This window comes from Lemur catta, chromosome 10 (assembly GCF_020740605.2).
Source record: "Lemur catta isolate mLemCat1 chromosome 10, mLemCat1.pri, whole genome shotgun sequence".
Lineage (NCBI taxonomy): Eukaryota > Metazoa > Chordata > Mammalia > Primates > Lemuridae > Lemur > Lemur catta.
This window is the reverse complement of record NC_059137.1, coordinates 4,855,395-4,870,182: the sequence shown is the minus strand read 5'-3', so window position 1 is coordinate 4,870,182 and position 14,788 is coordinate 4,855,395. Positions and strand designations below refer to the sequence as shown.

At 50.4% G+C, this 14,788-nt stretch overlaps 1 protein-coding gene across 1 annotated transcript in view; it reads right to left on the bottom strand.

Annotated features, from left to right (window-relative positions):
* Window positions 1–14,788, bottom strand: part of RAPGEF1 (Rap guanine nucleotide exchange factor 1) — a 137,987-nt gene that overhangs the window by 31,130 nt on the left and 92,069 nt on the right. Inside the window, 8 exon segments of the mRNA XM_045563702.1 lie at window positions 870–1,022; window positions 3,470–3,672; window positions 7,465–7,756; window positions 7,758–7,966; window positions 9,100–9,283; window positions 9,757–9,880; window positions 10,341–10,493; window positions 11,153–11,241. Of these exon segments, the coding sequence (XP_045419658.1) occupies window positions 870–1,022; window positions 3,470–3,672; window positions 7,465–7,756; window positions 7,758–7,966; window positions 9,100–9,283; window positions 9,757–9,880; window positions 10,341–10,493; window positions 11,153–11,241 (1,407 nt within the window).

The window sequence follows — 14,788 nt, the reverse complement described above, 5'->3', positions numbered from 1 at the left end:
TGTTTACAGAAACGGCTGCAACTTATTCCCCTTCCTGGACCTGTGCCTCTGTGCAGTGAGACTCACCAGGAACCCCAGCAAGAGGTGGAGTCTACTTCCCCGTTCCCTGACTTTGGGCTAGCCTTGTAATTAACTGAGCAACTGCAATGGAAGTGGCATCCTGCCACTTCTGAGCTTAGGCCTCAAGGGGCCTTGCATGCTTCCATTTGTTTTCTTAGAGCCCTGCCAGCTGCCATGTGAACAAGCCCAGGCTAGCCTGGGGAATGGGACAGACCAAAACTGCCCAACTGTCCCAGCTAAGGTCCCAGAGATGTCAGCGAGTCCAGTCAGAATCAGCTATGCTGGGCCAGATCAGCACAACCACCCTGCTAACCTGTGCCCTAAGCAACAACAGATGGTTATTGTCATCTTACGCCACTAAGTTTTGGGGTGGTCTGTTATGCAGCCGAAGCTAACTGATACAGTCCTCAAACTCAAACTGTCACCCACCTGGCAAAGCCCGCTCCCCTTGGCCTGGATTTCTAAGTTAGGAACATTCATTTTTAAACACGGAACGCTTAGAGGGGAGCTCCAAGGCCCAGTGGGAGACTGGAATAAGAAGGCCACGTCTCTGCCAGTTTATGCTAGAGCAGTGACACTCCAGATGTGGCCACTCACATCCCCCGTGCCCCCACCCTCCACCTGCACATGGCACACAGGCCCTAAGACCCCAGAGAACCAGCTGTTCATACCCTTCCCCTCCATGTGCAGGGGTCTGCAGAAGGGCGAGTGCGCCAAGGGCAGCAGAACGCAGATCCGCGAGGCACAGGCCACACAGGGATGATCCTGTGCCCGCGTTTCCAAGAAGAGAGCAGCAGGGAGTGACTCACCGAGGGCACGGGCAAGCTGCCGTGCCGGCTGAGAAAGGAGTTAGAGACGGACACACTGAGACCCTGAGTGGCACTGCCGTCCTCGGGGGTGAAGGCCACTTTAGTTTGCTGGACACAGTAGGAGACAGAGAAGGAAGAAGCAGCATAGGAGGCCTGCTGGACAGAGGGAGGAGGGAAGGCGGGGAAGGGGGAGAGAAGCAGAGAACAGTCAGGCGTGTAGGGAGAGGCTGTGTAGCTGCTACCTACCTTTGCTCAGGGACATTCTGGAGAGGGACGGCTTCAGGGCCCAGTTCAGGGATCAAAAATACCTGCCCAAGGCTACCTGAAGGAAAGGGAGCCCTCCACTTCCCCACGCTAAATCACACAATCTGTGTCCACTGAAGCAGGTCAGGCGGAAAGACAAGGGCTGGAGCTACACAAACTGGGGCGGACTCCCAGCTCTGAGCTGCTCCTTCCTCTGTGGGGAGGGGACACATGAGGTCACACATGCTTCCTCAGTGTTCAGAATGGGACTCAGGCTACCTGGGTTTGAGTCTGGACCATGCCTTTATCGCCTGTTTGGCCTTGGGCATCACTTAAAGATCTCCGTGCCTCAGGTTCCTCATCTGTGAGATGGGGATGGCACCGGCTCTCCCGCGCAGGCTGTTGGGGGTTAAACGGGGTGATACGTAGGAAGCACTTGCAATCGTGCCACCATACTGCACGCGGGCCAACAGATGTAATTACCATCGTCACTTTTGTCTGTAAAATGGGGACAGCTCCCCCACATCTGCATCTGAGATGGGTGGCCTGCCACGTGGTGTGCCTGGGCTTCAGTTAAGGTTGGTTTACTTCCCAGGTCTACTTCCAGCTGTGGCCTTGGAATAAGTCTCTCTGGTTCTCTCAGCCTCAATTTACTCACAATGGGCATGCTGGAAGCTGTGGTGAGGATGGTGTGAGACCATAAGAAAATTCCAGTGCTTACCTGGGAAGGTGTTCAACAAGGGGGTCCCTCACAGGCCTGCTGGGGCTAAGCTCACTCCTGCCCCACTGGCTTGGTGTGCGGGCCAGAGTGCTCCCTCAGACGGGTTCTGACTCCACACACCAGCTAGGGACCTGTCTTCAGACATTCAGAAGGCTCAGGACTCCACAGTACGGACAGGATGCCACGAATGGCCCAGGGGCACGAAGGATGCCACCAGGTGGGGCTGAGGATGTTGCAACTCTCAGTGAAATCTGGCTCAGCAATGGCTCTAACCGAGCATTTCAGGCTAGGGGGCCCCAGAATTGGCATTAAGTTTCCGCGGTGGAGATCCCTTTTGGAAACATTTTCAGAGCAATTTAGATTCCTATTCAATGTTCATGGGCCGGGCAAGGCAGGTGAAGAACTGAGGCCCTGAACGCAGCCTGGGTGACACGACTGACGAGTGGTGGGAGCTCAGCCTTTCCTCCCCTGGATGGGGCTGCCTCTGAGGAGGCTGGCTGAGGCCCCTGAGAGGGAAACAGCTTGCTTGGTCAGTCTGAGCCGACCCATAGGAAGGCTCACAGACTTCTGGCACCAGGCTGAGCACCAGGTGCTATAGGGAGTGACCAAGGGATATTTGTCCTCCAGCTGGCAGATGCCTCCCAGAAAAGTTAGAATGGCACCTCCGGGTCCTCTTGCAATGGATAAAAGATGGCGCAGATGCACACCAGTCCCTCTCTTGTTAGAAAGCTACCAGACTGCCCAGCATGTGAGCATAGCAGCACATGCTCTGAAGAGGCCAAGGATTCCCTCCTGTGTGTGTGCTCTTCCTGGAGAGCAGGACTTGGCAAGAGGCTCTGATCCTAAAGACTGACTAGGGCCTACTGCGTTCATCAACTGGTAGCAAAGAGAAAAAGGTTTGGAGGCACGTGACAGGTACCCCCAATGTGCCCACCCGCCCAGCACCCCGGCGAGTTCCCAGAGCCGGTCAGGCTGCCCACGTGGAACAGCCTGCGTTCTGTGCTGACTTGTGCTTCACTGCGTACATGGAGCCCTCAACACAGGTGGTGTTTTTTAAAGTTCGAAGGGTGCGTGTCTGAAACACAGAGTGGCTCTGTTTAAAGCCATCCTGCTTCAGTGGAGCTTGTTTTCACTGGGCCATCCCCAGCCAGGGCTGGGCTGTAAGTCACTCCACACAGTCAGGCCCGTTATGTTAATCAAGTCCACAGATGGCCGTGCACAGACCATGCCCTGTGCTCTGATTGAGTCCCTCCTTTCTGGGAGGTCTATGTTGGAGCCATAGAAGAAAGAAAAACTACAAGAGACTATCAGCAGAGAAAGCAAACACGCTCAGTACAAGCCTGTCCCTGCTGCATGGGGCTGCTCTGGGAAAGAAAGGCCCCCGCTCTCAGGGTGGGGGATGGCAGATGGAGACAGGTCGCTGGTGAGCGGCTCACGAGGAAGCGAAAGCACCCATGTGGGTGGGAGATGGTGCATTCAGCACACAAACCAAGGGCTCCATCACAGTCAAAAAGAGGGTTAAACCTGCCGCAATGAGGGTGGTTCTAGTTCCTAGAGACCTGCTAGGATTGGACAGACGTTCTGGCCACCATAGGCAGTCAGTGCAGGGACCTGAGACTGCGAGGGTGCCACTTACCAGCTGCCGCTGCTTGGGGGGCAGGGCCGGTGGTGGGGCCAGCTCCTGGGTGGAGTCCCCCCCACTGAAGGAGTCGTTGAAGCCGTAAACCTCCATGAGCAGCTTGTTCTTCTGCTGGTAGATGTGCTCGTTCTGCGGTGTCTGGTAGAACATGGAGGGCTGTGGCTCCGAGTAGTCCTCAAGCAGCTGCATGTAGGCCAGCACTGTGGGACAGATGGGGTGGTGGCAGCTCTGCGCCTCCCATGCCCGGGCAGAGCTGGGGCAGGGCTGGGCTGGGGGCTGCTGTGCAAGAGAACCCCCACCCCCCATTCTTCCCACAGCAGCCAGGGGGGTTTCCACTGAGAGCACCTTAGGGAGGGATGAACAGGCAGAGCACAGGAGTTTCAGGGCAGTGAAATCACATTCTGTACGATACTGCAATGTTGTGTCATTGGACATTTGTCCAAACCCACAGTGTGCAACACCAAGAGGGAACCTTAATGCAAACTCTGGACTTTGACAAGAGCTGGGAAGTAAAGGGGCCCTGGGTTTGGAAGCAAAGGACCTAAGTTAGCACGCGGTGGGTGCCAGGACAGCCACAGGGACAGCTGGTCTTGGTCACCTACTGAGCTGCCAGTTTCCCTTTGGGTGACGTCACAAGTGCCACGAACACCTGGCTAGATGGAGCCGAGATTCAGATCCAAGAAACAGTGGCAAGGACAGCTCTGCAGTACTGAATTTTGTATTTTCAAATAACCACAAAGTTGGGGGCTTCCCTGGAAACTTAAACTAGTCAGAAAATTAAGGAAGAGCAGAGACACCGAGCTGAGGAAGACGGCCACAGAGAGTTTATTTCTCCCCTGCACTGCATTTGGGGTCTAGGTACGTAGAAATGCTCTCTCTCCAGGTATGTCTTTCTGGTGCCCTTCACTGAAGGAAAGGGTTCAAAGTCACCTTCTTTATTTAAAAGAATAAGTAAGAATTTATTAGCTCCAACAAGTGCCAAGCAGATGTTGACTGTAAAAGGGGGACAGGAAAGGATGGCTTCCCGAACTCTGAGCTGCCGCTGCTGCTAAAAGAAAAGTGCAGCTCCCCAGCCCCTGAGCTTGTCCCACAATGCGTCCCCTTTAACACTGCACAACCCACGACACCAGTTCCAGAGGAAGATTCCAGCCTGGGAAGGTGATCCTGAACACCCACCGACTGCTCCCTGAAAAGACTAAACACAGCCAGCTCTGGCCGCCTCTTCAGTGGAACTATGATCTTTTCAGGAGGTCTCTGTGAACTCCTGATGGTGCACAGAGAAACCGCAGTGATGGGTTTCAGATCTAGAAACAAGGAGGACACAGTCCATCTCAGACGCAGCCCAGCAGTGGCTCAGAGGCCAGCAGAGATGGTGGCTGGCACTGCAGTGGGCACCGGGCCTGTGTGGACTTCGGACGACAGGCAGTGACCAGGAAGCCCATCTGGCACAAGGGACTCATGGGGCTGCCCTTGGCATGAGGAGCCGGGACCATCGTGATGAGGACACGCTATAACGTCGGCACTGAGCACGTATGAACTTGGTCCCTCATGGGTCACGCACAGGGGATAATGAGTATTTCCTTCTTGCCCGCAAAGCAATCTTCTGAGGCATTTTCCACAGGGTCACGGAATAGAACCCTTTGAGAGTTCCCTCAAGGAGTTAAGAGCAGACTCGGGGGTAGGACAGAGCCTCAGGATACCCCAAGTTTGGGGCTCTCTCACAGGGCACAAAAGAGACTACCCCTTGCATGGAGGTCACTACGAAAAACTGACAGGAGCTCAAGGAAAGAGGGCCAAACTCCTTCCCCCTCAGCTTGGAGGAAGTGTGACATGATGGCACAACACAGGCCTGGCTCTGAACCTCAGATCTGCCACCCACTTGGCTTGTCGATCTTGGGCAAGTGCTCAGTTCGTCTGAGCTCCAGTTTCTTTATCTATAAAATGTGAGCTAATAATGCCCACTTTGCAGGTGGCTGCAAGGACTACCTATGACAGGGCATGTGCAGCTTTAGCTGAGAGCACGCCATGCCTGCAGCTATTGAAGAGTGGGCTAAAGCCTCAAAACGGTGGCCTAAATGAACAGAAAGACAGTTTTAGCCACACGTGACTGTTTGGAAGGAAACAATGGCTACCCCTTCCTTTCCTTCTCTTCTCTGCAGACCCTGCATGAGGACGGCTGCTCACACTTCTTCTAGGAGCTGGAAGGGTAAGGCTCCCTGGCACCTGCTGCAGTTTGCAAGAATGCCATCCTGCCGCCCCATGTCTGAGCTCGGAGGACGCCTAGGGAAGGAAAGAGGGTGAAGCCCACATGCCACACTGCTCCTGGCAGGGCGGGTGGAGGGGGAGGCCGACAGCGCTTCAAGCACTTGCCCATGCAGGGGGGAGGCAGAGAGGGAAGCATTCCTTGCACTGCCATTGCATCCCCTTCCCCAAGTGTCCTGGTTTCTAATGAGCAAATTTACACAACAGATGGGGATGACATCATTGGCCCCACAGAGCCAGCTCTCCCTCTGGGAGGGGCGGGCGGGGGGAATCACACCACTGAGGCCATTATACAAGCTGGGTAACACCCAGGGAGAAGCTGGAGAATATGTTACACCATCAGCAGCCTTCTCCTGTCACGGACTGCCTGGCTGGCCCCCAGGACAGTCCTTGCTGGGTTTAACTAAGCCAGGGCTTCTCTTCTTTAAGAACAGGATCCAGCTCTAAGCTGAACCACTCAGATGCTCTCATTAGGAATCTGGAATAGAGATTCCATTTCTAGTTTGTAGAAGTTCTCTGTTGGATGCTTCAACTGAGGCCAGGGAACCCTGGGGCTGTGGGGCTGATGTGGCCTCACACGTCAGAGTGGCGACAGCTGGTCGGCCAAAGAAAATCAAAGCAGGGCTGTGTTAGCAAAGTGGGAGAGGGTGGGGGCCGAGAGGGCCAGGCAACTCTCGACAATGTGGAGCAGTCAGGGGAGCCAGGGGGAAACAGAAATTCCTGTGGAACTCTAATTAGTAATTTTATGGCAAATTTACAGTTGGAAAATACTCAAAATATAAACAAATATTCAAAATTTCAGCTCCACCTCTGGGTCCTAATAACATCATATATTAAAATGTCTGGTCCAAGAGGTCCTAAGTTATTCCTGCCAGGCAAACTCAGCTCCAGGTCACTCTGTGAGTGTTTGTCCTCTGCAACAGAGGACAGCGCGCCCTCTGTTCAGGGACCCCTGAAAATCACTCTGCGGGCACTAGGCAAGTTCAGCTTAAAATCAAAGGCCCACCTTGCTCTCCATATGATCAGGCTTTTTTTTTTTTTTTTTTTTTTTTTTTGAGACAGAGTCTCACTCGCAATCCTACTGCCCCAGCCTCCCGAGTATAGCTGGGACTACAGGCATGCGCCACTCTGACGTGTGAGGCCACATCAGCCCCACAGCCCCAGGGTTCCCTGGCCTCAGTTGAAGCATCCAACAGAGAACTTCTACAAACTAGAAATGGAATCTCTATTCCAGATTCCTAATGAGAGCATCTGAGTGGTTCAGCTTAGAGCTGGATCCTGTTCTTAAAGAAGAGAAGCCCTGGCTTAGTTAAACCCAGCAAGGACTGTCCTGGGGGCCAGCCAGGCAGTCCGTGACAGGAGAAGGCTAATTTTTTCTATATATTTTTAGTTGTCCAGCTAATTTCTTTCTATTTTTTTTAGTAGAGATGGGGTCTCGCTCTTGCTCAGGCTGGTCTGGAACTCCTGAGGTCAAACGATTCGCCTGCCTCGGCCTCCCAGAGTGCTAGGATTACAGGCGTGAGCCACCACACCCGGCCAGCTGATTGGGCTTTAAAAACAACCACCAGGAATGACAAAGACAGGCTCCCAGAAGTGTCCATGTACCCATGCTCCTATCTTTTATGAAATAATGAGGCCACTGGTTTGACTTTGGTCTAATGCTTAAATAAAACATGTCACCATTTTAGGTAATAAAATGCACTTTTTGACAAAGCTCAATAAAAGCTTACTGTGTTTGTTTTTCTTCTCTGGTAGAGGTGGTGGTTTTTCTGGGTCACCCGTTGATTCAGGAGCAGTGAAATCACCCACAAATTCAACAGGGGCTGAGGAACCTCCTTGCTGAAAAGGGAGAACAGCAGCAAAGGGCGTGTAGGGGACGGACTGGATCGGGGCTGGGTTCTGCAGGTCGTCCTCGGAGATGTTGTCGTACTGCGAGGGGTGCCGCTCGTAGGATACCCTGCAGCCAGAGCTGTCCGTGGTCTGGGAGGCCGCACTTCTGCGCTTCTTCTCGGGGAGGGCGGGGTGGCGTGTCTGTCTGTTGCCCTGGGGCCAAGGGCCCCTCTGGCTGGGGACAGCTGCCAAGAGGCAGCTGGAAAGGATGGCCAAGAAATGGAGACCCAGACTCCCCCAAGGACTCCGGCAGCGGGCTAAGGTTACAGGCCATTTGCTGAGGTATCTGGTCTGCGTTAGAGAGGTCTTGCTGGAGGAATTCATAGTCAGGATCATAGTGATCTGCAATCACAACAGGGAGAAATGCCCGTTAGTCATGAGGCCCCCAGAAACACACGGTCCTGCCCTCCTCCCCTCACCCAATCTCACTTGTGAGCGTGTGACAAAACCTGCTCCATGTTTTGTATTTTATATTCTTCCCTCCTCTCCCTGATTATAAAAGTAAAAAAGATGGAAATGTGGCTGTTTGCTATACTATTCTTTGTACTTTCCTAAATTTTTTGAATTTCTTAAAAAAAAAAAAAACCAATATGATCACTGCAGAAAACATGGCAAACTATCAAGAACATAAAAATTACTCACAATCCCATAACCTATAATCCCTATTTACATTTTGATGTTATTTTATTTAAAGTCTTTATTTTTTCCCCTCTAGAATTCCTTTTTTTAAAAACCCAGCTGAGAAAATACCATGCAATCGCCTTGGACTTTTTTCATTTACCAATGTATCATAAGTGATTTTTATCTTTTTTTTTTTTTTTTTTTTTTAGCAAGGCCTGCTGCTGCAGAACAGTGTGAAGATCACTCCCCAAGTGAACATGCCACGACTCATCTGACTCCCTACCAGCGTCTCCAGAGTGCCACTACTCCTAGTAACACTGGGAATAACGTCCTTGGACAGAAACCTTGATTATGTTCTTAGGATACATTCTCTGAAGTGAAAACCAGTTCACAGGACACCAACAGCCCACTGCTCCTCACGCCCTGCCCAGCTGCCTTGCAGACTCCGCTGGGCCACATGGCACAGGCCCGGCACCGACCCACAAGGTGGTGAGGAGCACGGCTCGCTCGCATTCAAACTCTGCCAGAGCACCCCCCTCACGTAAAGCTCTAAGCACTTAACTCTGGCAAAGAGCATCCATTTACACACTGACAGGTTAACTGTAACAACAGCCACCACTTGAGTATCTATGATGTGGTTTCAGACTGTTGTTTCCTTTAAACTTTCAACCCCTTTGAGAGGCAGATATTGTTAATCCTCATTTTACAGGTGAGGAAACCGAGGCTCGGGTTTTAAATGACTTGGCCAAAGTCATGTAGTTAATGACTGGCATTACCTGGGACTCAAACCTAGGACCCTACGACCCCTAAGAAGCCACCGAGGAAGGACGAGGCAGGACGACGCTGGTGCTCACCTAGTGTTTCACAGCTTGTGTTCCGGGAGCACTGCCCGCTGTCCCTGTCCAGAGAGGACAGCTGCTCGTCTGACTTGCTGAGCTTGCCTATGCTGCTACAGGGGGACAGGCGGGGCGACTCCCCGCCGTACGAGTGGCTGCCTCCGGACAGTCGCCTCTGTGCGTAACAGTCAACGTCAAAATCCTTGGGTGGAAAAATAAAAACAAAATCCGAGTCACTACTGAGAAACAAGAGGCCAGGGATGGGGCGATCAGTACATATACTTAGAAAAGGAAATACTGCCAAATTCAGAAACTGTCTTTGACATCAGCAATAAAACCACACAGACAGATGAGAAAGCTGTTGAGAAAGCAGCTGTTGTAGTGTTTGGGGTATGTGGCCAGGGAGGGCCCTGGGCCTGGGGCTCAGATGTCCCTAGGAGATGTCCCTTTGGCTGTAGCCTCTCCCTCCCACCGGCCCCTACACTCCATATAAGAACTTCTACCATGTCCTGGAGCCAGAAGGATGCCCGTGCGGCCTCCAAGCCCTCGAAGAGCGTGTGTTGACCTGGCAAACACCAGGGCCTGAAAGACCACTGGGTTTCTTTCAGCTTCAGGAGCCAAATCCCAAAACCCTCCCCCTCCACCTTCCCACACAGCGAATAGGGGCTGCATTACCTGCCTATTAATTCCAACAGGCAAACTGGAGCCACTGGTGGCTCGACTCATGGGGGCCACCACAGCCACTCGGGTAGGGGACGGTGCCGACTGTCTTTTCTTGGGTGGCAATGCTGGGGGAGGACTGAAACAGACAGAACATCCAGGCAGACCAAGCAATGCACACAAAAGCTCTTTAGCACCATATTAGGGTGGGGTTCTTTCATCAGAGACTCTCCACACCCAATTTTCACACTCCAACTCCTACCCATTCCCCTCCTGCCAAAACAAAACCCATAAATACCAAAAGAATAAAAAAGAACCACCTTTTCTTTCCTAACAAACCACACCAGGTGCCACTGGGCTGGAGCAAGGAAAGCCTTCAGGAGAGCTCAGAGGATGTAACGGGGGAAGGCGGGGCGGGGCCCAGACACCCCAGCAGACGTCCCTCCCGAGGCAGGTCCCACCCCCAGAGCTTGTACAGAGACAGGGCCTGAGCTCTGGGTTCTTACCCAGCCTGCGCCACCTCCCTTTTCTGCTCATTCTACCCTCCACGCCTCTATGTCGTGAAGAAAGGTGCTGTCGGAAAACAGGAAGGTAATTACCTGTTATCAACCACCCGAATACCAGGTAAAGGGGGCTTGGGGGGAGCGACCTCTTCGTCTGTGGCATCTGGGAGGAGCTCGGCGGGCTGTGACACCCCTGCTGACTTGTTTAGGATCTCCATCTCACGGTCTGACAGGGGGAGCTCAGATGGGCTGGAGAGTGGAGAAGAGCGTGGGGTTACAGAAGGTTGTGGAAGAGCACACACAGGTCCCCAGAGGGTTAAAATTTGACCAGGGCAGGGGCACGATGGGGTTGGGCTGAGGGCTCTAGGCACAGGGCCCTGGGGTTCAAGTCTGGTTTGATAGCTAACAGACTGCTGGAGTTTGGCCGTGTCCCCGACCCTGCACCCAGTGTCCTCATCTGCAGATGACCCAAAGCCCTTCCAGAATGCTCCAGATTCGTGTTCCGCATTTTCACCAGGGCATGCAGTAGAGATGGATGCAAGCTATTACAGCTGTCCACGTTGCCTTCAGTTTCCTCCCTGACCAAGCAGGAGTGCTCTCAAGTCAAGTCCCCCAAATCCAAACCCTTAAAAATTCTTTCTAATCATGAAGTGAAGTTGGTCAGGAAAAGTGCTCGTGTGTGTCTCTGGACACCCTCACACACTATGCTCAGAAACAGTCACATGAAATGCTAAGCTTGAGAGGCGGCGATACTTAAAAGCCTGTGTGAAACGTACGCTATGAACTTATCACTGAAAACGGAACAGGGGCCTCAAGCAGCCTGCTCGACCTGCTGCCCACCCGGTCCCATTCTTTGTTGTGTGCCACCGAATGTGACCCCCATCACAGTACGATCGGTCAGCACTTACCCGTCAGGCTTGCCGGGCGGGGAACTGGGCTTCACTGGGCTCGTTGGTGATGGTCGCCCCTGCTTCTCGATGGTCAGTCTGACTAGCTCCTACATCCCACATAAGAGAAAGGCAAGTGAGCAGAGCTCCTGTCACCACTGAGGGTTCACAAGAAGGCAGGTGGCTTGTCTGCCCCCAACTGCTGAGGCTCGTTTCTCTGTCAACAGAGTCCCCACACACCATAAAGGCAAGTATTATTTGACTTAGGTAATCTGCACAGCTTCCCAAATGTCCCCTGCCCTCCAAAAATACTTTGATAGCATGTCAAGAAGTTTCACATGCATAAAGGCACTTCCTCTTGGGAGGGGAAATGGTAAACCCCATGGTCTCAAAATGACTAAGTTTATCACACAAATTAAACACCCAGTAGAACAGATTCCTAGTCAGTTTGTGGGGAAAGAACCATATTTTTAAAGCCATTATATTATTAAATATGTGCACAATGGCTTTGGGTGGTTTCCCAAGAAGAGCTGGCCTTGGGTGTGGCAGCACCTGGTACCCCAAGGGACTGGCTGGGGTCTTTGTCAATGCAGAGGAGTTAAGGGCATATTATCCACCAGAGAGATGACTTTAGAACCATTAAAATAGAAAAGAAAAGGAAAAATTATTTTTCAAATTATAGCAAACAAACGAAAGGGATGAGATTAGGGCCCATCTGTTTGTTTCTTTTTTTTTTTTGGAGACAGAGTCTTGTCCTTTTGCCCTGGCTAGAGTGCCGTGGCATCAGCCTAGCTCATAGCAACCTCAAACTCCTGGGCTCAAGCAATCCTACTGCCTCAGCCTCCTGAATAGCTGGGACTACAGGCATGCGCCACCATGCCTGGCTAATTTTTTCTATATATATTTTTAGTTGGCCAGATAATTTCTATTTTTTAGTAGAGATGGGGTCTCGCTCTTGCTCAGGCTGGTCTTGAACTCATGAGCTCAAACAATCTGCCCACCTCGGGCTCCCAGAGTGCTAGGATTACAGGCATGAGCCACTGTGCCCAGCCCATTTGTTTCTTTTTTTTTCAGTTAGAATGCATTTTTCCCAGTTCGATGAGTTTTGACAATTGCATATATCCAAAGCAGGAACTACTAACAACCCACAGAACATTCCTATCACCCTTTCCAGTCAACCTGCCCTACCCCAACCATTTTTTTACTTCTAGTATCACAGATTACTTCCGCCTATTCTAGAACATGACATAAACAGTACCATACAGTATGTAAGCTTTTGTGTCTGTCTTCAAAATTCACTCATTTAAAGTACACAATTTAGTGGTTTTTAGTCTGTTCACAGAGTAGTGCAACCATCAAGACAATCAAGTTTAGGACTTTTTCATCACCCCCCAAAAAAACTCTGTGTCCATTTGTAGTCCCTCCTCATTTTCCTCAACCCCACCAGCCCCTGGAAACGACGAATCCACATTGTGTCTCCACAGATTTGCCTGTTCTGTCTTTTGCTTAGCATAAACAGCCATGCTTTTGTGTAGGGATAAACCCTGATTTCTTTAGCTGTCCTCCTGCTGACGGGCATCTGCGAAACCACAGTTTCACGAGGGGTTTCAGGCTTCCAGCACCAACAGCCATTTCTGAAGTTACAGAGGAGGCAGCGAGGGCTGCCAGCAGGCGGCACAGCAATGAATCCCTAGATCAGAGACCACAAAGCCTCTCCAAACTTGAAAAACACCACACATAGAAAGTGCGGCATATGTTAGAAATAAGACAAAGTTAGTTGACATCCTTGCCAGAGCAAGGGTTCTTTCAAAAACATAAAAACTAGGGAAAAGATGAACACACCAAAAGAAATATCAAAGAAGAAATTCACAAATGTTAATACTAATGGTCAGTAATCCTAAGAGATTCTCCAGCTTAGATGGTAACAAAATAGAAACTTCTAGACATGGTGGATGGGAGCATCACTTTGGACAGCCTCTCCAGAGGATGACATAAGTATATATCAAAAGCCTTAAATATTTGCATAAGAATTTTGCCCAAGAAAAATGTCTTGAATGTATGCAAAAATGAAGCCACAGGTCATCACAGCATTTTACATATTATGTATTATTGATGTAATAATCGTTCAACATTTCATAATTAAATATTCAATATGTCGAATACAATATATTCAATAATATATAATAATAACTGATTACATAAGTCTTGACAGACCAAACAACAGACCATTATATTGCCATTAAAAACAAAGTCACATCAAGAATATATGGTATGGCACGGAAAGATGCTATAATACAACATTCAGTGGAAAGACAGCCTGAGGTGGCATGCTGGTACATATTGTATGTTTTGGAAACACGTAACAGAAAAACTATGGCTATGAAATATCCCCTATCTTGTTTTTTTCTCTTCATTTTCTAAATTTTCTAAAATGAACTTGTATTACTTCTGAAATAATAATTAAACAAACAGCCCCCCCCAAATAAAGATATACAAACATAAGCAGATTCAGGGTTACCCCAGTCTATAACAGTGATGCCTACTCTTGGAGAAACGAGGACAAGTGAGGATTTCTAAGAGCCTGGTACTGGCAGAAGAAAAGAGAACTTAACACTTGCCTGTTACCACAATTTAGAAGTTAATATTTAAGGAACAGCTACCTAGCTGGTGATTACGAACAGGACAGGATGGCGGGATAAGAAACTACATAATCAAGAGAGACGGCAGATGGAACGGAGGCTGCCCCAGCACCCCGCGACTGGAGGAGGGTGGGAGAGGCAGCTCGTCGTGAAAGCATGTCGCCAGGCCACAACAACTTGGATGCCCCACCTTCAGGTTCACTTTTCTTTAGAGCTGGGCAAAAGGAACACAGAGAGGGCTTCACCTTTGCATCTGCTGACAGAGGAAAACATTCCACCGATTCTTTATTGATTCAGGAGCAATTATAATTAGATCGCCATCTTTCTGGACAGGCAGCTGTGAACTCAACCAGCGAATGATGGCGAAGAATCTTGGAATGCCAGGCAGACGTGTGCAAGCGTGCACTCGGATTCCAAGATGACGTCACGAATGCAGCCACTCTCCCTTCTACCAGTTTGCTGGCCTAGGCTTGAAAAGAGTGTGTAAAAGGGAGGCGGCTTTTTTATTTACCACCAACCTTCCTGCTAAACACAAGGTCGTTAGTCTCAACTTGCCTTAACCATCACAGACAAAGGAAAACCCTTAAAACATGCACATATCTGGCTACTGTGCTAACCCTAATCTCATTGAAAGCTGACCATTTCTAACTTGGTGACAGCCCAAACACCTACTGAAGGCAGAATTTCTGAAAGGGATGTCAGACTTTTTAATCGTCATGAGGCAATCGTTGTGAGGCACAAGTTAGAAAAGGCTATGTATCTATAGTCAGTGACTATAAGCTACGAGTTCACTGAAAATCAGGTTTTTTTGTTTTGTTTTTGGAGACAGGGTCTCTCTTTGTTGCCCAGGCTAGAGTGCAGTGGCATCATCTATCATTGAGTTTACTGCAATCGCAAACCCCTGGGCTCAAGGGGTCTATCTCAGCCTCCCTAGTAGCTGGGACTACAGGCGCTGGCCACCATGCCCAGCTATTAATAATTTTTCTATTTTTTGTAGATACAGGGTCTTCCTATATTG